This window comes from Camelus bactrianus, chromosome 19, assembly GCF_048773025.1.
Source record: "Camelus bactrianus isolate YW-2024 breed Bactrian camel chromosome 19, ASM4877302v1, whole genome shotgun sequence".
Lineage (NCBI taxonomy): Eukaryota > Metazoa > Chordata > Mammalia > Artiodactyla > Camelidae > Camelus > Camelus bactrianus.
The window spans coordinates 17834707-17860978 of NC_133557.1; the positions used below are offsets into that span (position 1 = coordinate 17834707).

A 26272-nucleotide genomic window follows, 5' to 3' on the forward strand; every position below is an offset into this window, starting at 1 on the left:
TTGCTTCTTAACATGTTCAAGCAATAAGAACAACTGCATCAGGGTGAGCCAAGTTTGAGATGACTATTCAACATCCAAGCTGAGGTGCTGAGTAGGAAAGTGGACACAGAGGGTCAGAGTCAGAGCTAGAGGGAAGCAAGAAATGGGCTCATGAGTTTAAGAGAAGACAGACAAGTAAACAACCACGTGGAGTGACGGAACAGAGTTAGGACCCAAGTGTTATGGAAACATAGGGGAGGGTGCAGTCTCTTATTTCCCAGAGAAGGAAGGCGGGCACTTAAGGGAACAGGAACAGCTTCAGAACAGCTGCAGAAGCATGAAGGTCAGACCACATCTTGTCTCTGGCAGAACAGAACGGATGCCCTCCCCACAGCCCCTGCACTGCTTCTGAGACCGAATTTGCAACATCTTCAGTCTATACAGCTCCCTGCAGCCAGTGCAGGGGAGAGGAGCTTCCAGTCATCTGAATACACCAGCCTTGACGTTGCCCACCTATTCCTCACCAGGTCCATTATCCTAAGCAAGGAGGAGTCTGCAACCTGATTGGTCAGAAATTCAGCCATTCAGTGGGCAATGTTTTACAGGCAGGCAGGACCACTGTCTATTCCAAGCCCCAGACCACGTGTGATGTCCCCTTCCTTGCTTCCGGTCTCCCATGCATCTTCCAAGCCACTTTGGGTGGGTCTTCTTCTAGAGCAGGGACTTGCAAACCTTTTCTGTAATGAGCTAGTAGGCATTATGGGTTCCATAGGTCACACGGTCCCTGTTGCAGCTACTTATACCCAACTCCCCTGCTGCAGAGTGAACGCAGTCATGGGCACAGTGCAGACAATAGGGCGTGGCTGTGTTCCGGGAGAAGCAGAGGTGCTGGCCTGGATTCAGCCTGTGGCTGCAGTGTGCTGCCCTTTTTCCTAGGAGCACGACCGTGATCCTCAACCTCGCACGGTGGGTGGGGAGGCAGAATTGATGGCCATCCTGCTACCTGGCTATTCCTGATTGAACGGAGATGGGGTTGGGAGGTCCTTGCCTGGTTCTCCAACTTAGTTTTGCCCAGGGTTTTAGCTGGGGTAACAGAGTGCCTTCCCAGTTATTAACTGATCAGCACTTTGTTCTTCACGTGTTTCAGAAACCCTTAGGCTGGCACTCTGGAGGAGAAGGAAAACAGGTCCAGGCTCTGCCCTGAATCTGAGCTTGTAAAGTGCTGTGGAGACAGGGAGGCGCTTGTTCTGCAGACGGAGGGCTTGACTCTTTTTCTGCCCCCCGTCCCCTCCTTACTCCCCATTGTAACTGCCCATCACGCTGCAGCCCTCCTGCACCAGAGCAGGCCATCTGTAGGCTGCAAATGCGTCTTGCTTTTGCAGGTAACTCTCAGAACTCGGGTTCCAGCCCTTGGCCTCAAGCTCTCACCCCAGCCGGGTAGCTCTGGCTCTCTCGGCCACTGGCCAGGCCTATATATTCCTGCTTCTCTGCCGGGGTTGGGTGGGCTTGTCTCAGGGGTAGGACTGGACTTCCTGATGTTTAAGCTAATATTCTAGGGGATGGAATTTCCATCTGAAACCCTATGTAATAAAAGTCAGCTGTTCTTCTAATCATGTCCACCGCAAAGTGGTGTGAAAACAAGAATAGGAGACTCTGAATATTTTCATACTAATTTTTCCAGAAAAAAAATCTGTTGGCTACCCACTCTGCACCAGGGTCCAGGTTACAGTTAGCTTAAGGTTTTGTAACGGCTGAAGCTTTTCTGGGGAAAGCTTTAAAACTTCCAAAGCCATGGCCCTACCCTAGACTATTAATCGGAGTCTAAGGGACCCAGCCGTCAGTAGTGCTTTAAGTTCCCTGGGTGATTCTAATGTGCAGCCATGATTCTTGCAAACAGTGAATTTACCTGGAGAAACACTTTCCCACAAGTCTCCTCATTGGTTTCTCGTGCTTCGGTTTTGTCCCCTCCAATCCATTCTCCTCTGTGATCAGAGAGATCTTTCTAAAGTGCGAACAGGACCCAGTTACTCCCTTTGCTGTTGGCTTCAGGGATAAATTCTAAACTCTTTAATACAAGGTCCTTAATGATTTCACCCTACATGTCCCTCCAGACTCATTCCTTGCCCTTAAACCAATATTCCAATGATTAGCCCCTAAATGCAATGCCACAGACAATTTTAGGTGTTACAAACTTCTGAGACTGACTATATATACTGTTTCCTCTGCCTGAAATTCTCTTCCACCTGAGTCTGCCTGGTAAACTCCTACATATCCTTCAAAACCCAGTCCAAGCATCTTCTCTTTTGTGAAACATTCTCCACTTACCTCCCCACTATCCCACTGCGTCCCCAGTTAGTCAGTCACTTCTATCGGTAGATAGACTCCGTCACATCTGATAATCTGAGTGTCCTGTCTTCCAACCTGGTGATGGGCTACTCCAGGTAAAAGGGTAGCATCTTATTCATGTCTGTGTCTCCAGAACCCAATACTGACTTTATATTTTATATGTGCTCAAATCACCTCTTTTGAATAAGTGAGTTGACTGATGAAAAAGATTAGTGGGTGAGGTGACCTTGGTGCACACAGAAGGCAAAGATCTTGGAATCTCAGAGGTGTAAGTGACCTTGAAAATAATGTTTGTGCTGCCTTCCACCAGTGGTCTTCTAGGCAGCTGACTGGCTGATCCATAGCTTGTGTTACCTGGATACCCTTAGACTTGGATGCCCTCCGTGACAGAGAGCTCACTACCCCATAAAGCTTCCTGCCTCACTTTTGCACAGACCCGCTGGGCAGTTTTTTGTTTACTGTGCCTCCATGTACTTCCTCTCTGCCCTGATCCGTGAGGCCCTACAGAGTAAGCACGCGCCCTCTGCACGGAGACACTGCAGAGGTTTAATGAAGGTCCCCGTCCATCCTCAGAGTCCTTAAAAGGCACAGTTTGGGAACCCTTTCAACATCCAGGCTGTGCTCTTCAGGAAGCACCAGCGTGCAGATAACCTATGAAAATTCCCAAGAAGTTGTGTTGAGTTGTGATGAGCGGCACTTCTCCGTGGGAGACCACGCCAGCCCCTGGCACAACCCTGGGAGCCTCTGTCTCCCCACTGGTGGGGGATGATGGAGAATGTGCAGGCCCAGGGCTGTGATGATGTTGACAAAGGCAGAGAGGCAAGACCTCATGGAGCCACCCAGGAGTGAGCGGTAATGACCCTCTCATTTGCAGACTTTGATCACACATCCATTTCCCTTTTTAGGGAGCCGCGATCTAATAGGGGATAATCTTATGAAGGGAAAAAAAAAAATACGAGGGGGTAAAAGTCTGAAAGGGACACTCATCTCCATCTTCAAAGTGAGCCAGCCGAGGGGCATTATTTTTACATTAGTGGCTCGTTACAGTAGATTGACCAGGGAATGGTGGCAGTCATTAGGAGCTAATCACATTCTTTGAAACCAAAATTGCCATCTCATTATATTCATCCATTATCAATCTCCACTTTCCTTTCCTCATTCTCCTCTCCTTAGAGTGCTGAGCTCTATTTTTACACTCTTATCTGAGTGTGGAAATGTTTCCTACTTTTCCACAGTGTTGCTTTTCTAACGCAGTTGTGTGTGTTTATTATTTTTAGTCCTAAAAGGTACACTTGGGGATATCTGCCCCTCTGGATGTCTGAGCTGTGGTATTCATACAATCCTCGAAAGACAGATCCAAAGGGATCTTTTGAGAACATTATTGCTTCACTTTACAGACCAGCAAAGTGAGGTCCAGAAACAGGAAATGATTTGCCCAAGAATACATACTGAGGGAGCCCATCTTCCCTCCCTCCCTCCTTCCCTCTCTCTTTCCTTTCTGCTTTTTCCAAGGGACCATCTGGGTGCTAGGGCTGTGCTAGGTCCTAGAAATAATCGCAATGGATATGGCAGATAAGACCTCATGAATTTTATGTCCTAGTTGTGGGAAGGTGCACACAATAAGCAAACAAGATAATTGTTGTTTATAATGAATGCTATAAAGGCAATAAACAAGGTGCTGGGATAGACAGTGACTTGGGACAAGGGACTGGCTTAGACAGGGTGGAACGGGCAGGACTCTAGGAAAAGGTGACATTTGAGAAGGAAAAAAGCAGCCCCTGACTTCTGGGAGTGGGCCTGGCACTCACGGTTGGACCTTGGTGCTTTCCTGTTGAACATAAACAATTTCACAGAATGCCAACATCAGACAAGGCTACTCAGAGATCAGGATGGAGCAAGGCAAAAACGTGACCACTCTGTAGTTACATCCAGACACACGCAGGAACATTGTCCAAGCCCAACAGACATCCCCTGTCCTGGCTAATATGAGTGACAGCTGATCCTCGGTCACTTTCAGCTTTAGCTTCTCGCTTGTGCTCCTTCAGATAGTTAAGATTTACGAAGGTGCCCCACCTTACCACTTCCTAATGTGTCCAATCCAGAACAAAACCCAAATCCCCTAACACGGCCCACAGCCTGCGTCCTTTCTGACATCCTCTTCCTGAGATGCCCCACGGTTCCTAAACCCGGCGTGTTCATCTCCAGGTGGGCTCTGGCCTGTCTCTTGTTGACACACTTGAGCTGATAAATAAATGATGAGCAGAAGCCGGCCACGGCAGGGGCTGGGGGAAGAATGCTCCAGGCTGACAGTGAGCGCAGAGGCTGAGATAGAGTCAGTCCGGTGTGTTCCAGAACTGGAAGGGAGGCTCTCCAGAGCTGAGAAAAGTGACACATAGTTTGGATGGGGAGGGTGTGGCGCTCAGTTGAGGTCTTATGGACCACGGCCAAGAATGTGAGTTTTATTCTCAGTTAACTAGACATTTTTTACCATGAGGAGGCTGAGCCAGTACCAGCATCACGAGAAGTGACTAAGAGCACTTGCCCTTTGGGCCCTCCCTTTTTCCGTCTTGACAGGCTTCGTGGACTTTAGGATAAGATTATCATCTGGTGCCTGGCCCAGACTCACTCTTCCAATGTTGCAACCCACCCACCTATCCAACCTCTCTCCCAGCCACAGAGCTGAAGTCCCCTGGGGCCTTCCGCCTTGCTCTGCTGAGTCAGGACTGTGCAACATACCCTGGTCTCCCCTCAATACTTTAGCTTCTGTTACTTTAATTTTCTGTTTTAATTTTAACTCTGTTTCTTTAATTACTGTGAGAACTGAAAATTGCCCCTGATGCCTGTTAGGCTGGTTCCTCCTCCCATCTGGTGGTTTGGCCCTACTGAGATAGGGAAGTCCTTTCTGAAGCTTGCCATCCTTCTTTGGACATCCTTCTTTGCACCTAAGCCTCCTTGAGTTATGCCCCCAAAGAGCGAGACATCCAAACACAGAGCTTCCAAGAGCGGCTCACCTCCATGTCCTGCTCCATTTCCTCCACTTGCTCATCCACTAACCTCAGCAGATTCTGTCGGCTGCGGTGCTCTCCTCACTCCCTTTGGCTTGACTCTATCCCTGGAGATAATTGGATATGATATGCCCTGGGGTGCAGCAAAACCAGGCCCAGGGAATGCTGACCCAGGCAGTTCCCGGCTGATGCTTCAGGGCACAGCTGAGGGCCTGCTTCCTCCATGATGAGTCCAGCCTGCCAGGATTTCCCTGTGCGCCCACCCACCCCTGCACACTCCAGGTGCAGGACAGATCCCGGAGAGTCTAACCAAGGAGGAGCCATGTCACCTGGGCCTATCATTCATTCATCTTGTCAAGAAATATCTCTTGCTCACTAGCTGTGCATGTCGTTCAGGCAAAAGGCAGGGTTTTGCAAAAGGCAGATGGATTAGAGTGTGTGGATATTTTTATTGCAAATCATTTCACCCCTCCAAGTCTCAATCAACTTTTCTGAAAATGAAGTCAATAATAGACCCTTCAGGTTAGGAGTCGGTGGGGGGGGGGGCGGATTTGACTACCTGGCGGCAGCGGGGGAATGCTTTTGCTGTTGGGACTCTTAGGTATCCTGAGTGTTTTGGTGTTTATATGACTCCATGCATTTATTAAAATGCTTAGAGCTGTGCACTCTGCCCTCCAAAAATAGATTCTGCAGCATGCAAACCAAAAAGTGAAAAAAAGAATACACAAAACCCATGGAGTTCTGTAATGATTAGTGATTGTCCGAAATAATGCCTGTAGGCATCTAACACAAGGCCTGGCACATAGCAGGTGTTCAGTCTCTTCCATCCCACTCTTTCCCATGGACAAGCTGTCAAGGCCCCTTGGCTTTCCCAGAATTCCTTTGCTGCTTCCCACTGATCAGAAACATCCAGCTTATTCTCCCAAGAGCAAAGATGGGGGCTCCCTGCAATATCTCTTCTGGTTTTCCTTAGACCAAAGGGGTTCCCAGGATGTAGAACTTTTGTTTTAAAATTGGGACCATCCTGGGCACCTGGGACAAGCTGGTCACACTAGGTACAGGTAAGACATAGTATTCAGGAAGAGAGAAAGTGTTTCATGAGCTGTTGGAAGCCTAAGGTTGGGTCTCAACTGTGGCCCAGGAGTTCAGTAAACACCTGTTTACTGAAGGCCATGGCCAGCTGGTAGATGGCAAGGGCCGCCAAGGATGGCTGTACAGGTTGTGCACAACACGAGAGCACTGCATCTTAGGGAGCACCATGCATCTGGTAGGCATGATGGATTTCTGGATATGTTAAAACATTTTCTGGAAGGTGATGAAGTCAAATATCTCGAGACAGGCACCTTTTGCTATTTCACTCTAAGGTGTGGTATGAGTTAGTGGTGGCCCTGGCAGAGGCCACACTTTCAACAAATGCTTCCTTCTCTGCTGAAAAGCACACGCCTTAGGGATTATAAATGTGGATGGAGAAGGCAGGAGAGGATGACTAATGACGTCTACTCAGAGTGGCATCAAGAGAGCAAATATTATTGCGCGCCATGTCACTAAGTAGACGGTAATTTATGAGTTCTGCTGGGGAGGCTGAGTTGAAAATCAGATGGTGGCAAGACGGGGTATTTGTCTGTGACAGGAACTTGGAACAGACAGAATAGCGGAGTGCATGTCTGCAGGTAGAGACACAGAGCGCCATTTCAGAGGCTCCATTAAAAGCTACAAGATCTCTTCTAAATGACAAATTTGAGGCCAGCCGTTCTAACTTTGGTAGGGATCTAGATTTCCTAGAGAATTCGGTAGAACACTGAGGCCTGGGCCTGTCCCACGTCAATAAGCCTGTGTCCCAGTGTTCTTTACCAACTCCCCAGGCAGTTCTGACACACGGCTCAGTTTAAGAACCACTAATTTAGGCAGGAAAGCAAATGGAAACAGCAAATTCCTGGGGAAGGCTCACCTTCAAGTTTAAGCCAGACACTCTGGGCACCTAGAGGAACAACCCACAGATGGGAGGTGTCTTTCTTTTAAGAAATACTGCCTTTTAAATTTCTGGATAGAACTATTCTCAGTCATAAAGTTTTTCACCAGCACTTAGCAACTCACTTAGGTGGCTACCTACTACCTAAATTTCTGTTATGCAAGTACGTGTTGTCGTAAGCCCATGAGCTTCCTTTAAAGTAGAGCATTTTCTTTATCTTTTTAACTATCTCCAGTCCCTCACACAACGTAAGGTACACAGTAGGTACTCAAGAAGCGTGTCTGGCCAAATGAAATAAGAATAAGTGTTATCAGGTTTCTGGAGCCCATGCTGTGCAGTCAGACGTTTCACAGAAGATGAAACAGGGAGCAGAGATGGAAGAGTCTTGTCCAAGTCCACCCAGCATGTCAGGAACAGACCGAGAACCGGGTCTTGACTCCCAGTCAAGGGATTTTTTTAAAGGTACCACTTAAAATTTGCTCACTTGGTTGGGGAGGGTTCCCATATCAAACAGAAAATACTGGTTGCTGGATTACAAATAGAATACTAAGTGGAAAAATAAAATCAGCTCAAAGAAAAAGACTCTGTTAATAGGCACTTGTACAAGAGCTCTTTTCTGCTAGAAAAACTTCCAAGTCTGGAACCACGTGGGCTGCCGACGTCTTTCGGCCCCCTTTGGAAACGGCCCAGTTTCTCCTTATTTTAATCTATGGAGAGTGGAATGCAATGAGCAGGTGGAGTCAAGTCTTTCTATTTGGGTCATTATGAGTTTCCAGAGTTGGAGAACCACCATAATTTTTCCCTTTCATGATCTGGGTATCTGCCACTAATTCCCCAGGCCCCTAACAAAAGAGTCTCTCATTTGCAAATTGAGGAACTGGATCAGAATCTCTCAGGGGTCACCTGCAGTGGGATGTTCGGTGACTCTGGTACCAACCGAGGAGAGAAAAATGTGGGAGAAGCAGAAGGTCCACTCTGTCTCTGCTCAGGCGCCTCTGAGCAGAGAAGGGGGCATCTGGGGTGATGTGAAGCATCCGTCTCCATGGTTCCACCCCATTAGGAGGCTGCCAGCCCACCATCATCCACAGATGACTAAGAGAAAGATGCCAACACTGGCCTCACCCCACAAAAGCCATGCACACGGCGTGTTTGCCCAGAGCTGGAAAATGAACAAATGTTTGCTCTTCATTAGGCTGCGTCATATTCCTCACAGCTGTTCCTTGTTGCCTTAAATAGTCTTAATGGAGCTGTAATAACCAGATACCTTCTGGTTTCCCTACTGGGCTTGTTCTATTCATTATGATGACAGGCTGCCTGGATTGGACTGGGATTAACATGCTTCTCTTCCTTCTCTCCATCACAAAGTCACCTCTTCCTGTTGTCCCTCATCCTCCCCAAACCTGCTACTCAGCTGATCATGATGGTGGCCAGGGTAATAGGGCACACAGACAATCCTACTGACCAGCCAACATCTGTTAGTATTTGATGGCATGCTTAGGGTTTTTGTTTTGTAACGGGGGACAGTGGGAGAATTTGGGCTGGGGAAGTAGGAGGGGGAGGAGGGAAGATGCGGAAGTTCACGATCCCATGCAGAAGCCCCTTGACTTTAATGTGGCTGAGTTCCAACAGCAGGATAGATTGGAAGGTTCATCACATGCCTCCATGGGCATCAGACATGACCAGCAGCAAGTACGGCAGGGGAGGTGATGGGGCTGTGGGCACACACAGGGCACGTGCTGAGGACTCCACAGGTCTCCAGCATCTCGCAGCCTTGAAAGTACATTATAGTCACCTGGAGAGCTCAGAAGACACTGATCCCTGGATCCCACTTCCAGGGATTCTGATTTAATTGGTCTGAAGGACGGCCTGGGCATTGCTGTTTTTAAAACTTTCCTAGGTAATTCTAATGTGCAGTCAAGACTGAAAACCCCTAAGACTCAGATCTGTACAGCAAGTGCAGTTACTTTGCTATGTAGGCATTCTTGAGTTCTTAGGAACCCAAGGCTCCTGGTCAGTCACAGCCGTTAGGACTGAGACATAACTACAGGGGTGGAGGCCCCAGAGAGTGGGGTCCAGTGGTGCTACAGGTGGGACAGAGATCCAGCGGGCCTGGACGATGGTTTCTACCGAGACTCCCAAAATTCCACGGGCAGAGCACTCTTTGGATCACTTTGACCAACTGCCTCATCTTCACTGCATAAATACGGAAATGGAGGCCCAAAGAACGGGAGTAACCAGCCCAAGGTCACCCAGATACTTCATGAAGGAGACAGGACTTGAATCTAGGCATTTTGACTCTCAATTTAGGACGATTCAAGTCACTGAAATTAAAATATATATAAATCGAGAGATTAAAGCTTTTATGCTAAGGGAAACAAGCTGATTTCATGGCTCTACATGAAAAAATGTGTGTGGGCTTGTCTGGGCTCTGGGCCCAGTCTCGTGGTTCAGGCAATTCCATCTTTTCCTTGAATCAGTGTCCCAGACACCTACCTGCCTCTGGTCTCCCTGCTCTAACCCATGCTAAATAGTTTCATCTAAAATGCAAATCGAGCTTAAATAATCCTGCTCCCTCAGTGGCTCCCTATGGCTTCTGGAATAAAATCCGAACTCCTCAGCCTGACAAAATTCCCTTGCCCACCCACGCATGGCTGCCCCTACTAACAATCTCAGCCCCATCTTCCTCTCTGTTCCCTCCTATTTCTCAAGCTTTAATTTATGTCTTCCAGAAAGGCACTGGCCATCACCCTCAGGCAAGGCTTAAGGCATCCCACCCCCAAGGGTTCCCACAGCACTCAGAGGATACCTCTATTGTGATATTTTGCCAAACAGTGAAATGGTCAGTTTATATGCCTGTTTCTTAGAATAAGCTCTAAGCTCCGCAGAAGGCAAGGGCTCTACCTCATCTCAGTTCCTAGAGCCCAGTACAACGCTTGGCCCATGAAAAGTGCCCAATATCTTCCAGCTGAAATTCGGCGAGGCTCAGTCTTGGTCCCCATCTCCGTCTTTGCTCACTTGCTCAGTGACTTTGAACAGTCTATATGTCAATGACACCCAAAGTTCTCTCCCCAATCCAGGCTTCTTTTCCAAATTTCAGACTCATATACCTGACTACCTACTTTCCATTTCCACTAAGTTGTCTAATAGACATCTTAAATTCAGTTCAAAATCGAATCCGCCATTGCTTTATTGTTCCCAAGCCTGCTCTACCTGCCTTCTCCACTGGTGGCAGCGCCATCCCACCACTGGCATAGGTAGCAGCCTTGGTGTCACCCTTGATTCCTCTCTTTCTCTCACATGCCAGGTCTAATGTGTTAGGAAATCCTGTTGGCTCTGTCTTTAAAATACATTCAGAATCCAACCACTTCTCACCACCCCCACTGCCACATCCTGGCGTGAGTCACCACCGTCTCTCTGCTGGGTGGCAATGGCCTCTCAACTGGTTTCCCTGCTTTTACCCTTTCCTCCCTATGTCTGTTCTCCACATTGTAGCTAGAATCAGTCTTTGAAAATAATGTCAGAAAATTATCACTTGTCCTCTCAAAACTCTGCAGTGGCTTTCCACTTCATTCGAAGTAAAAGCCAACGTCCTTACAGGGACTTAGAAGGTACTGTATAGTCAGGCCCCCTTTATTTCTCCGATAGCACCCTCTACTACTTTTTCTCCTTGTTCGCTCTATCCATGCCTCCCTCGGCCTCCTTACACCTGAGAGGTGTATTACTCCCTTGATCTGAACTCTTTTCCTCCAGATATTTCCCATCATGTCTCTACTCAAATCTCATCTTCTAATTAAAGAAAGTCCTCCCACTCTATTTAATATTGGAACCTCCTTCACCCCCTCGTCCCTGGAATACACCTTCTCTCTTCTTGGCTCTGCTCTTTCTTTCCCCATGGTGCTTACTTGTGGAAGCATTATCCTTAGATTATATTTTCCGATAGCTTCTGTTCTGTATTCTCTTCTAGAACCTTGCAGCTGCCCCTCCCTCTCTCAGGAGACAGAGTCTGAGTCCCCTCCCCTGGAACGCAGGCAATTACTTTTTGCTCATAACCAACAGAATGTGGTAGGAGTGACGCTGTGTGAGGTCCGAGTGTAGGTCACAAGGGGTGATGCGCTGTGCACCTGGCTAGCTGGCAGGAGCGCCAGGGGAGCTCTGAGCCACCAGGTAAGAAGTTCAGTGATCCTGAGGCAACCACGCTGTGAGGAAGCCCAAGCCATCTGAAGAGGCTACGTGTAGGTATTCCGGCTGGCAATCCCAGCTGAGATCGCAGGTGATAACCTACATCAACCGTGAGACATGTGAGTGAAGGCGTTTTCAGATCACTTCAGTCCTAAACCTTGGAGCCTTCCAAGTCAAGGCTTCAGACGTCATGGAGTAGAGACAGACTAACCCTGTTCAGCAGATTCAGTGAGCACAATAAATCAGTTGCTTTCTGTCACTAAGGTTTGGGGTAGTTTGTAACACAGCAAACAGTATTTTTCACTCTCTAAATAACATACTATATTATTTACTAACATATTACAGTAAGTAATTTATTGTGAAATAACCTACTTATTTTTAAGCCTATGGTTTACTTTGGGTTTCCTCTGCTAGAACGCAAGCTTCACGGGGGCAAGGATCTTTTGTTCTCTGTTGTATCCCAAATATCTAGAACAGTCCTTAGGAAATAGTAAATACTCAGAAAATATTTAATGAATAAATTTGTAAGTGATTGTAAACATATTGAATTTTAGAAGACACAGCTTTCTGTAGCTGAGAGGTCCCTTATATGTCAACTTGTGAAACCCACTCATTTGTATGAAAAAAAAAAAAAAACTGAGCAGGATAGGGGAGTGACAGGCAACAAACAGAGCACATAGCGTGTAGGTTTGAGAGCAGGACTGAAGACCCAGGAGTCTTATACCTACAATATCTGTCATTCTGTGCTCAGTATGTAGACTTCAGACATCACAGGGGCCCTGATGATCAAAGCAATACCCAGCTACAATCTAAGGAAGTGGAAGGACTCTGCAGAAAGACTCCGATGAAGTAATGTTTTCCAATTAACCTCTAGTTAATTAGGAAATGCTGTTAACTAGAAGCTAAGCATTCAAGCTAACTGATTAATATAATTTGAACTAATTAAGGGCAAGTCTAGTCTACTTAGCGCTATTTCTGGTTGAAGCCCAAATGACGGAACAACATGTATTGTTTTCTCTCTCATTTATAAAAGCAGTTCGATTTCCACATTAGAAAGTTTGGCGAATGCAAAAAGGTACAAAAAAATTAATGTAAAAAAAAATCAACCCAAATCCTACCATACAGGGATGGATGATTTTAAGAGATGTCATTTTGGAAAGTAAATGCACCAACGTCATCAAATGTATTTGTGTTTTTGTTTTCAAATTTTAGATTGCGGGTTCTTAGAATGGTGTTTCTCAGGCTTTGACAACTGATAAGTCACATATGTCCCTTAACGCTATCTGAAACTATAAAATAAATTAAATATTATGACGAATGACTTATTAAACTTTCATGATACTAAACATGACTTGAAAAACAACACACCCTCTCTTGACATTTTCTCACCAGACAGATCCACACAAGTGTGTGTAAGCACACACACATGCACCCTTTCCCACCCCCACACTCTAAGGGGTTGGGGCCATTCGCCCAACCTCCTAGGAAATGAGGCCCAGGGATGCGAGCTGATGAGAACACCTCTTTCAACGCTGATCTCAACATCCTTCCAAAATTTATAGATTGAGTATGTGAAAAATGCTACTTTACTTAGACCATATTTGAAATTAACTGCTGGCTCTCCTGAGCTGGTAATTACTCACATCCATTGACGTCAACGTTTTTGTTCTCATAAATGTGTCAAACATGCCCCTTGCTACCATGTTTTACACTCTCATAAAGTTTTAGGGCCAGACAGGCCCTTAGTAATCACCTTATCCAAACTCTTCATTCAACTAATAAAGAATTTTAAAACTCTGGGAGCAAAAATGACAGGCCACAAGGTTTGCTGTGCTGGAACACGGCTGAAAGGACCTCCCCAGTTTAGCACAATTTCATGATCTCACACAGCTTCTGAAATCCTGCTGTGTAAGCTCTTTCTCAGAATATCGTCTGAGAGATAAACTTAGTCTGCAGTATCAAGAATTCCAAATGTGTAGAGTCTGAGTCAATGTGTTTTTACTGCACACAGTGAAACTGAACCTTGCATATTTGGGGCACATGCTGCATGTGAAAAAAAAAACACAACACACACAAAAAAATTAGTGCAAATACCTCAGAGCCTGGCACACAGTAAATGCTGAAAAAATATTTTGGGAAGGAGGGAGGAGAGGTGCGGAAAGAGAGAGAGAGGAGAGGAAAAGAGAAGAAAGAGATGCTTGCAGCTGGATTCCTCTCGGGGAGTGAGGTGTTCTTTAGTTCAGGAAAACATCTTGATGAGTTTTTCCTTCCATTTTATTTTACTTTTTTTGTTTGTAAAAGGTGAGGCCTAATGGGCAAGGTCTGAAACAAAAGGAATGAGACAAAGACAGCTAAGTTGTTCTGCATAAGAAGGTAAGGAGAGTGTGGGAGTTCTTTTCCAGGCTGCTAGGAAAAAGAAGAAAAAACAGAAATTTTGAGGACACTAGAAAGAACTTTTGGGAAGGAAGTGGATGGAGAACTCTCAGGTGACTTATATTCAGGTGCTTCCTGTATTTTTGGCAATCCGTCTGTGATTCCCCAAATCTCTGTAACAACTGTTACTCACAAACCCTTTGCATTCGAGATGCGCTGGGGAGGAAGGAAAGGGATGTCCGATGCAGGAGTGAGGAGCAGGTGCAGAGAGAGGGAGGACAGTGGTCACCAGGTGAGATATTGACGTGGGGGGATTGAGAAGACAACAGAGGCATGACTATGAAGCAAGAGGTGACCAGGACCAAGCAGGCCTCCTAGAAATCACTGGCGGGGGTGATCTGCTGGCTTTTCTACAACACGCGGGATGGGGGCTCGAGCCATTCTATCTTCCTATTGAGGGAAGCTGTGAATCCAAACTGATGCAGTAGGTCTGGGTGGGGACTGAGATGTTGCATTTCCGACATGCTCCCAGGTGGTGCTGATGCGGCTGGTCTGAGGACCATACTTTGAGTAGCAGAAGGCTTTAGCACCACAAAGCCTGTGCCCATCAGGCAGCTTCCCGCAGCCTGGTCTCTTACCTCATATTCCTCCTTGAACCCGTAGCCCTGGCCTCTCTTCATCTGGGTGATGTGCTGGAGCAGGTCAGCCACCCGGATGGCGGGCTGGAACTGGTCCCGGGGATAGCTCATCTCCACGGGGTCGCAGGCCCGGTAGGGGTGGGTCTGGATCGTGAGGGTGGGCTGGGACAGCTCCCCGCGGCTGCCATCTGGTTCAAAGAGAAGGGGCAAAACAGACCATCACCTATAGGAGTTTTGTCCCCTGTCCTCCATGCCTCCCCCAGGATGACGTGAGGAGGGCCGAGGGAACTAACTCAGGACTCAGCTGATCCAGAAAGACTAGAGACATGCTGCTTCCCTGGCGTGGCTGTGGTGGTAGATTTAAACATTAAAACCACTAGCAAACCAGTGACACAATAACCCTTGATTCGTTTCTATTTCAAGGATGCATCTAAATGGAGTAAAGACTTGGTTCCAGGTTGGCTGCCATCTCCTGCCTGTCTCCATCCTTCCTCCAGGCTTGTCAGGGTGGTCTTGGCCAATCGTGGCCAATCCCAGAACCAGGGAGGGGCCAGGCGGGCTGGATACTGGGAACACCCTCCTACTTAGGAAGCAGGTTGCCTAAAATCATCTCTGGTGTCTGCCTGCAGGTGAGGAGAACCTCAGGTCCCTGGAAGTCAGAGCCATGCATCTGCTTCTGGTCCATTTGCCTGCATCTCTGTGACCTGGTTTCTTTACTAGGGAATTGGAGACAGTCTTGAATCCCCAGCAGCTGGTAGGGACCCAGCCCCTCTCACTGCTCTCTCCAGCTACAGGCTCCAGAACAGTGATCGCCTTCTGTCTACTGTCTAATGTCCCCCGCACGTAACCTCTTGATCCAGGAGTGGTGCTCAAACTCCTTTGCAGGTAGGGAAGCATGAACCTCTTCCTTCAGTCCTGCCAGCTACTTCTCCCAGGCCTGGGTCCTATGCCTCATCATCTCCTTTATAAAACCTCTCCTTGGTATAAGATCTATAATATCCCCTGATAATAATCTTTAACTGCCCCCTATTAGTTTGGCGCCCCTGGAAACTGATGCCTACCAACGTTGGAATTTGAATTCCTCTGTTCCCTGTGGACCAGTTAAATCACTTTCTTACCCAACCAGTTCCCTGTTGGGCATATGCTGTCAGTCCTTCAGGGCCAGTTCATCTCATCTGGAACCATTCAGGCTTGGTATCTCCAACCTCCTTCCAAAGACACAGACAGTCTATGCCCTAGGCCCTCCTGTCTATGGCACACAGGAGATGAGAACCAGCAGATTTGCGGCATCTCCCCCAGATGTTTCCAGGCATCACAAGGCACCTCAGGAGCCCCAGACCAGACTCATTTCCTGGAGGTTTAGCATGTATTCCTCATTTTCTGCAACCCGACTTTTCAAAATCCATGTTGCTTTTGGCTTGTTTGTCTCTATGCCACAATAATCCATCAAACACTGAGTCTGTGGGTGAAAGTGAACTTTCCTCCTATGTGACAGCATGAGCAAAACTGTTTTTTGGAAGGAAAGGATTGCCAGCAGAAAGATCTGGAATATATAAGAGTATGCACCAGAAGAAGGGCCTGGGTGAGATGGCAGCACAACTTTCCTGAAAAGCATGAGAAAAATACTGCTCATTTTTCTCTCAGGACTTTTAGGGAACAGGGAACACATGTTCACTGGCCCCGCTTACACGTGGAGCTTGGCAAACATGGGCATTGCTTCCCTTCCACATCACGCCCTTGTGGTCAGGAACTGGGTTTACTGAGACCTCACTCTACATCAGGAGGTCTGGTAGACACTGGAAATGTACAGAATACAGCCTTTACCCTCAAGGCTTGATGTCCAGTAGGGAAGTCGGATAAGAAGAACCATCAGAAGCAGAAGAAAAGAAGCCGGAAAACCCAAGCACATCTAGGCAACACCAAGGAGGCTGAGATGGAGCGGAGGTGGTGGGTGGACATGGGACGGGGGAAAAGCTCTAAGAGATGGTACGAGGCAGGCCTGGAAAGGCTGTGGGTGTCTAAGAAGCTTCAAGCCAGTGGGAAGGCACTGAAAGATTTGAAGAAGAAGACTTGTCTTTAAAGACTCACACTATTTCTGATAGGTGTCCCAGTGCCATAGAAAGGAGGCATCTTTCCAGTGAGTGCCCCCCTGTGATGCGGTGGTGCGGTTGGGGATGGAGGAGAAAGGAGAAGAGTTTGCTTCTCTAGATGCTGCACGTCACAGTTCCCAGGAAAGGATGAGGTGGAGTCCACGCCTGGAGCCCTGTGAGCGTCTCCCCCCTCAGCCACCATCACAGATGGTGACAGATGTCTTCCGAGACCCACGGGCCTGGGGCCTGGGCTGCCTCGGAGGCCAGCTGCCTGGCAGAGACAGCCTTCTTAGGAACGGGCACCTGACAATTTTGTGAGATGCCAAATGTTTCCAAAACCAAATAGCTACCAATATGGATATTTCCCCTAAACACATTGCTAGACAGACTGTAAACTTGGTGTCAGCAAAACCAACACTGGAATGGAAAATAAACGTGTCTGAAATTTAGCAACTTGGATTGCCGTAACATTTGTAATCATGTCAACGCTGGTGCTAATGATGCTATGAAGACTCGGAACCAAGGGATTTTCAAGGTTTATTAATTCAACTAGTTGGACTCCCTTTCCCAATGTATCTTACTTCACCTATTCCCTTATTAACCTCTGATAATGCAGAAGTGATGCCTTTTATCACAGCCCATTTCACCAGACGCACTATACTTAATTTTCCATCATTAGGTTTAATGAAAACCCAATTTCACAACTCACTTCTCTCAGGAACTTACAAGTAATGCTACATTATTTTTTTTTTATCAGCCCCAATTAAAAAGCGTCATGATGTTCCTGTTCGAGAGGGAGCCTTAAAATCAACGTGCGACTCTGCTGCTAATTCAACAAGGGCGCTGGAATCCACAGGCTGCTCATAAAATGTAACTCAAACCAGCTGGCCCAGGGAGAGAACGTTTTTCATTTTTCTCCTCACCAGACCCTTAATTTTCATGCCATTTCAACTTCTCATTTATGGGTCTTGAATGTTTATTTATCACACAATAATATTTTGGATTGCTTTTGCACTTTTTTTCTGGAGCCGTTGCCTAGGGCTGTGAATTCCCTTGCAATGACTCCTGTCGCTGCCTGGGAGGAGGCTGCAGAGTGAGCCAAGGGATTATGGTGACCACCGCCCCTCTGATTTCTTCTCTTCTGTCTCTCCACCAGTCACTCTTCCTTTTTCCTTGGGGACCTGGCTTTGACTTTCTCTTTGTTTTTCACCTCCTGCTACCACCTGTTACAGGCCTCCCACTAGCATCAGCCACATATTTCCAATCGCTTGCTAGGAATGGCCACTCCGACTGGCTAACAAATATTTCCTAGGTACCTGTACTGTACAAAGCACGGTATTAGGTGCCGTGTCCAGACAGCAGGGTGGAGGAAAGTATGTCCAGAAGGAGATACACACACCAGTGCCCTTGCAGGAAAGAACAAGAGAGGAAGTGTGCACAGACAAGTCTGACAAAGGTGGGAAGGGATGGGCTCCAAAAAGATAACGTGCTGCAGAATTAGGGACCGTGGAAACATTGCCCAAGCTTTAGGCATTCGCACCCCAATTCTGTGGCTTTTGCCATAAGTATGTTCAGCCCGTACTAGCTCTGTTCAATAGAATTCTGCACCATGATGGAGAGGGTCTGTACCCATGCTGTGCAGTATGGTAGCCACTTACCACATGCAACTACTGAGCATGTGAAATGTGGCTAATGGCAATGGGAAATTTGCATTTTACCGCATGTGGCTTATGGCTACTGTCCTGGGCGGTGCAGATCTAGGCAAAGAAAGAGACAGGGAAAGGGAGAGCACTCTGCAGTAGGCGACAGAGGTCCAGTGGAAACATGATGTGAACCGCGTATGAAATTCAAAATTTTCTTGTAGCATCACTAAATGAGGTAAAAAGGAATTAGTGAAATTAATTTCCATAATAAATATGATTTAACTCAATACATTGAACTAGTTCAACATATAGTTGGTATAAAATTACTCATGATATATTTGACATTCTTTATTCATACTAAGGCTTTGAAACCCAGTGTGCAGTTTACACTTATAAAAAGGGCATTCAACACAGACTAACCATCTTTCCAGTGCTCAGCATCACATATGGCTGGTCAGTGGCTGGAGTATGGGACAGGGCGGGTGTACACAGACATCCAAGCCAAATCTAGTTCTAAAGAGAGCTGACGTCGAGCTGGAGTGAACTCTAACATACACTGACCGAGGGTAAGACAGCTCCAGCGCAGCACTGACCAACAGAACTATGACGGAACTGCTCTATGTTTGCACATCCAATACGGTAGCCACCAGTCACCTATGGCTCCTGAGCACTTGAAATGTGGCTAGTGTGACTGAGGAACTGAATTTTTACATTAACTTAATTTCAATTAATTTAAATATAAATAGCTGCACGTGGCCAGTGACTACTGCATTGCACAGTGCAGATCTATACAGTTATGTCCTCAAAGCTTTTCTTTTAAGTCAACTTTCAGCCATTGTTTTACATTATCTCATTATGAATGATGATATCAATAGGATATAGTGATGATAGTGAAATATAAAATCATGGGCATGATACACTAGTTTTGTTTTAATGCTCACTAAAATATTTACATAACTATTTAAGAAACGGCCTGCCCAGTCCCATGACAGAAGAGTAATCCACTCCCTCAGAAATGTTATAAATCCGAGTCCTAGAATCAGACAGAATGGGGTTTATATCTTTAATCAACCAATAATGGGCTGTGTGACCTTGGCCAAATGACTAATATTTCTGAGCCTCAAGGTTTTCATCTCTAGTGCAGGGGAAGTACGAGTGGTGAGGACTCAAAGAGAGAATGCGTGGTAAGTGCTCCCACAATGACTGGTGCCTGGGAGGTGGGGAAGGAACAGTGGGTGTCCTGATGTTGCCCGAGATGTCCTGTGGGGACACGGGAATTCACAGCCTGGTGATGGCACTGGGGGGTCTTTCGGGGCTGCTCTCTTCTTTCCTCCACGACACACTCCAGAGTCATCTACTTTGCTCCATTCCTGCTGCTGCTGTCCTAGTCAGTTCTCCATGACAGGACTATTCCATCAGGCTCCTAATGGCTCTTTCTGCTTTCACAGTCCTTCTTACACAGCTTTGATCAAGTTATGGTTCACAGCAAAAGCCTTCATAGAGTTAAGATAAAAATTTTAACTAGCCAACCAAATTCCGATAGCTTCTGGTACCAGCATCTATTTCTTCTTTTCTCTACAATTCCTCTCAAATCCATGTGCCTTTTAGGGCAGGAGAGCATGAAGAGAGGACAGGTAACTATTTAGAGACACCTTACTGAGAGGGGAGTGTCTGAGAGAGGAGAGAAGGTTTGAGGTGGGGAGGAGGCTGGGTCACCTGCTCAGAGTGGAGATGTGATTACAGCAAACAAAGTGGGGGCCGTGGCAACAGCAGGCATCAAGGCCACAGCGCAGAACTTGAAGACGAAACTTGGATTCAAATACGAACTTCACAGCTTTCTAGCTATGGGACTTCAGATAAGTTACCTTGAGTCTAAGACCTTTATTTGTAATTTGCAGTAGAAACGGTGATGATGGCCATCAAAAGGTACAAACTTCCAGTAATGATACATAAGTACCAGGGATGCAATGTACAACATGAGAAATATAATTAGAGCGGATGTGTGTTACACATGAAAGTTGCTAGCAGAGTGAATCCTAAGAGTTCTCATCACAAGAAAAAAGGTTTTCTATTAAAGTTTTTTTTATCTATATGAGATGGCTGTTCACTAAACGTATGTTATAATTTATCACCTAAGTCCAGTCATTATGCTGTACACCTTAAACGAATACAGTGCTGTAGGTCAATTATATCTCACTAAAACTGGAAGGAAAAAAGACATGGTGATGATGATGATGGTGGTAGTGGTGGTGGTGGTGACGGTGACCATTGCCATCTAAGAAGGCTGCTGTGAGAGTTAAACGGGATTCCACTAGAAGAAGACTCAAGATGGGCACCTGGCTAGCAGGCAGTGCTTCCCCACCCCACCACCAAATCACAAGGAAGGCTTAAGAAAAGAAACTTACAACAGCATTGTAATCGACATCTGTCAACTAACCTAGTGTCAGAATTTGGGAGGAACATCCATTAATTATATCAGTATCATACTTTGTATGTGCATGATGATGAAGACTTCATTTTGTCAAACTTTCTTAAAAATCTTTGAAATTGTACAGATTCGTCTTTCACCTGCTTCAACACAGGATCTCTTCCCCCTAAAGTCAGAAGAGATTCCAGTACCCTAGATGAAGCATCAGATGAAGTGGTTGGCTTGTGCTTAGAAGCCATGTTGTAAGAAAAAGCTGTTCTGTATTTCTGGAGTCTAGACTTACACTAGGATGGATATATAGACTTGTGACCCCGGAGAGACAGTAGATTCACCCACCCACCTCATATCGCCGGGGGAAAGTGCTCTTACTCAGTGTAATGACAGATGGAATTACCTTCTCCCCCTGTCTGAAAGCTGACCCAATGCATAGGGCTGAACTTGTAAAACTAACAGTAAATAGAATGACTTCCTACTGTGCCACGTTCTTTGGAGCTGAAATGGGCATCACACACTTGGCAGCTGATGCTGATATACTTTGTTACTTGAGGTAACACTGGCTTGAAGGACAGAAAAAAGATGCTTCATCTTTTCCCATTTTTCTTTCCTGGGCCCAGAGAATCAAAGACTCCCAGCAAGCAAACACAGGAGTCAGGCACCCCCAAGCCCTTTCTCTCCCTCAATCCCTTTCACTGGGGTCTTTGAGATGGCAAAGATGAAAGAGGGCGGATAAACACCTGTGTGCCCCAGAAGGCAGATTCAGTACTGGAAAGCATTGTGATGGGGACAGTCATGGCCAAAGTGCCTTCTGGATTCATCTGCTCCTCCTGACAAAGAAATCAGTCTTTCTCTTTGTGGGGAGAGTGTGAATTTCTTCTTCCACAGCCCTCATATCAGATGGAAGGGCATGTTACACAGGGACGGGGACTGTGAACATCCATTACTTCCCCTGCTTAAGCCCCAAGAAAAGGATTCCATCAGTCGAACAGTGAAAGTAACAGTAAGAATCTGCCTCCTCTGTTTACTGGCAAACTCCACTCCTGGAGAGACCTCTCCTCCTTTAAAGTTAAGGAAACAGAAACAAAACAATGTGGAGTCTTAGGAAAATCCACAATCTACAGTCCATGTCAAAAATAAGAAACATGACACTCTGGATGCTGAGAAAAATACAATTTTCAAAAGACAAGAAACAGTCAGTGCTGACAGTCTCCCCAACAGGCATCCCCCACCTTCCTCCTTTCTGGCAGAACCCCCAAATGAGTTTGGGTGCCCACACATTCCCCATGTGACTCAGCAGAAGGTGATCTGTTCCAAGATCTAGGGGCAAATCCTGATTTCCTTAAGCCAATTTTCAAAGTCTTTCAGTGAGCTAGATGGGGAGTTCTAGCTTCTTCTAGGAAAGATTTCCTTCCTTTTAAGAAGGATATTCCAGTGGCTTGTGTCTCTCAGTGGACATTACCATGTGTGGGTTTGTTGCTTGGAACTGCTAAAACAATTCTGTATCCAAGAAAGGATCCAGGCTGAGGGCAATGCCCACCTGAGATGGCAAAGTGGAGAGCCTGAAAGAACTTGGGTCCTTAATGACATTTGGGCATCTCATGGAACCTGTTCCAACTCCTGACCTCCGGTTCTGTGGGATAATACATTCACTCATTGTTTAAGCCCATGTGATTTTTTTTCCCCTGTAACCTACACAACAGAAAACAGAAATGCATCTTAGATGGCATGAAATTCAAGAAAGTAAAGGAAGTGAAAGACTAAATAATAAAAGGGCAGATTTTTCAAAATATGAATTAAGTTAAGAAGCAACGAGGAAAAAAATTGCTAAGGGAGGCAAGGAAAGCTGGTAAGGAAACCAAAATGTAATAGCAGAATTAGAATGGACATCAGAATCTGTAATGGGAATAAGCAGCAGGCAGAAACTTGTGGAGAATTAACTTGAGAACCTTGCAGTGAACAGACAAGGGACTAGGAACAACGAGCTTTCTATTTCCTGCGTATCTATCATCTGCTCCTGTGTGTTCACGTCTGCTGGCACTAAAAAGACATTTTCAGAGAAAAGAAAACAGACATAGAAAAACAGATAATTGCCGTTACTAAAGGAAGAGGACAGAATAATTGAAACAGATGCAATAATAAAGGATATAGCGTAAAAACAGCTCTTTGGCAGAATAAAAACCCAAACTGTCAAATGTAAACAGCTCTCCCCATGCACAACTTAAAAACAGAAGAAATCTCCTGGTAATATTATTAAATATTATTGATGCAGAAAGACTCAGATAAACATCCAGGCTAGAACAAAGGTTACCTGTAAACAAAACGAAACAATGCCAGCCATATTTTCTGTTGCCCAAATGTAAATGCCAAAAAGCACTGGAACAAAATTTTTGAGGGGAAAATGTTGTGACTCTGATATTATACACTGATGTAAGTTGTTTTTCATTTACAAGGCTACAGAAAGACATTCTCTGATACACAAAGATTCAGAAATTATACTGGCTCTGATTCTTCTCTAGAGGCTTAGGGAGGTGAGAAAATAAAGAAAAAAATTTAATTAAAAAATAAATAGAATTAACATATACACACTACTATATATAAAACATATAACCGACAAGGACCTACTGTACAGCACAGGGAACTGTGCTCAGTATCTTGTAATAACCTATCATGGAAAGAATCTGAAAAACAATATATATATATGTATACAAAAAATGAAGTCAGTTTGCTGTACAACTGAACCTAACCCAAGTTGTATATCAACTATACTTCAATGAAAAAAATAAAAACAAAAAATAAAATAAAAATAAAAAATCCCCACAGGACTGGAGGAAATCATATTATAAAAGAGCTAATTTGTTATACACCAAAATCTGTTAAACATAGGTATGAGTATAAAAATCAAAATAAATATGAGTTGAAACAGAATGAACTAAAAAAAAGAATTCTTAAAGAGAAACTATGCAAAAAAAATTGAATATAAAAATGCTTGATTAATTTCTGAAATGTTACCAACAAAACTGGAAATGGGTCTTAATGTATCACAAGAAATAAAAGCATATCAACTTCTTTGCCTTTCACACTGGACGGTCAATTTATACTAATTTAATCTTGTTCTTAAGTAAAGAATTTCAAGCATGTGTGTGCGTATCTGTGTCGGTGTGCGTGTGCGCATGTGCATTCATGCTTCAGTTAAAGGCATCGATTAGTAGAATAAAGTGAAGGGTGTATAGCTTTCAAATAGTTAGATGCGATAAACAAAGGAAACTCTGGATCCCCACCACATTGGGGTCTGGGGTCCACATTTATGCTCTGCGTGTGCCAGAGCAGCTGCAAACCTGGAAATCAACATACAAAATCTGTGTAATACCATCGAAAATCTTCCTGTCCTGACAAGCAAATGAGAGCCACTCTATAGAGCTATTTTCATAATCCACAACATGTTAATTCCCATGGAACAAAACCGCCTCCACTAAACATGAACTCATAGCGGAAAAATAAAATATAAAGAATGACAAGCCGTGTGAGGAAGCTTATCCCCACGAGGGAGACTCAGCAGACATGATGCACAGAGAGATGTGCCTACCAAGAATTGAAAATCATAAAACCATCTCAGAGACTATAAAATAAATACATTTAGATTGATTACAGGGAAAATGGAAGGACTGTGAACCACAGCAATAAGGGAACACATCATGGGAAAAGGATGGGTGGCTTTGCAAAATATAGATTTAACTTCTAGAGATGAAAAATATAGTCACTGAAAGTAGAAAGTAAGTAAATAAATATAAGAACAGATGTAAATGGGACATAATAGAAGTTAAAGACACAAGAGAGAAGCTGAAGAAAAACAAAAGCTGGCTCTTTCCTTTGAAAACACCGATAAATTAGACAAACCTCTGCCAAAAATGATTTAAGGAAAAAAGATACACATAAACCACAATTGCTAAAAATTGGTAGTACACTTTCATCACGTGCTTGGATTGGTGGGTGAGTAAATGGGAAAGCATGAAACACATCTCGAGACTGATGGCCAGAAGTTACCTATCAGCCCATTAAAAAGCACCAGTTTTTCCTTAAAAAGCAGTTTTACTTTGAGATAATCGTAGATTCATATGCAGTGGTAAGAAATATCTTAGAGAGGTCTCACAGACCCTTCACTCGGCTTTCCCTGACATTAACCTCTTGTGTGACTGTCACAATCAGGAAATTGACTTGGACACACTCCACTGACTTTACTCAGATTCCACCAGTTTTATATGCACCTGTGTGTCTTTGTGTTCATGTGTATTTTTATTTTTATGAAATTTAATCATATGTGTTGATTCCTGTGACCACCCCAGCCAAGATGCAGAAGCAGTTCCAGCACAAGGATCCCCATCTCTCAGGTAACAGGAACACTGGCCTTTGAGTTTGTCTCTTGTCTCTAGGCTGAGGGCTGGTTCTTGGGCCCTGGGTGACTGCAGCAATAATGAAAAGAAGTATCTCTCAGTGAAACCCTAGGGTCTACCAGAGCCCCACAGACTGGGGCCCCATCTTTCCTGATGCTTTTATAATCCAGGGGTCCCCAGGGCCACCATGTGCGGCCGTACACATTGTGCACTGCTCAATTTTAGTAGGTGCCATTCATGTAGTGACTCATGCCCTTTTAGGTAGAAGCCATCAGTCTTTATGCTTCAGTGACTAGTGGGTGGGATTATTGTTTTCATTTTGGGTAAATCATTGTAGAAAGGTTCACCCATGTGGTTCCCAGGAGAAGACATAAGTGAATTATTAGTCTGTGGACTTAGTGACGTAAGAGTTGAGCCAGAGTTAGGAAGGAAGACCTCTGTTCAGAGTCTCTGCTGTTGGGGGTTTTGTGGGTGCATGTGTGTGTGTGTAAGACCTGGCAAGCCCATGAATTTTCCCTCACCTCTGATCCAATGAGAGGTAAACAGTTTTTTGTTTTGTTTTGTTTTGTTTTATAAAATAGACTTTTAGGTATGACTGTGTTTGAAGAAAGGATTTCACTATTAAAAAAAAAGTTGAAAGTCATTTTTTTTTTCATTTTGTCACAATTTCAACAGCAAAAATGCTGATACCAGGGTTCACAGAATAGGTTTTATAAACTTAACTCAAACAAAAATGAAGATCACTGTGTGTGCCAGAAGCAACAGACCTGTAGCAACAAGAGGATACTTTTTGGTCTCAACCACTCAGGGATCAAACTAGGAAATGAGGGAATAAAGCTGTGGGGTATGTATGGGGTCTGGGAAATATATTGCTGAACCACAAAGGAGAAAGGGTGAAATTCTGGATTTTCAAAATGTTTCAGCTCACTGGAAACACAAACCCTTTCTTGTAACATCTAAGTCTACTGTTTAATTATTGTATATTCACCATTCACGTTTACTCTCAGAGGCACTCATGCTTGAAAGTAATGGACTGTCTGAACTTTGATGAATAGAAAAACATCCCATAAATAGGCAATGATATATGTAACCTAAAGAATTTTGTAAACTGATGATGAAGTACGGTACGGATTTTGGCTGGTAAGGAATGGCTTCCTGGGGTTTATACCTCTTATCCGATGAGAATGAAGGATATTAAAGTCAGAAGAAAATGTGAGTTTACTCAATGTTGGAAAGA

General features: G+C 45.1%; 1 protein-coding gene across 10 annotated transcripts in view; it reads right to left on the reverse strand.

Annotated features, from left to right (window-relative positions):
* The window catches only part of PTPRT (protein tyrosine phosphatase receptor type T), a 944743-nt gene that overhangs the window by 71684 nt on the left and 846787 nt on the right, over window positions 1-26272 (reverse strand). For all 10 annotated transcript variants that reach the window (XR_012500633.1, XR_012500634.1, XR_012500631.1 and 7 more), the window contains one exon: window positions 14490-14677. Coding sequence is in view for 5 of the 10 variants with exons in the window: in XM_074347294.1 (XP_074203395.1) it covers window positions 14490-14677 (188 nt within the window). In the remaining 5 variants the exon portion in view is untranslated. The remainder of the gene's footprint in view (window positions 1-14489; window positions 14678-26272) is intronic.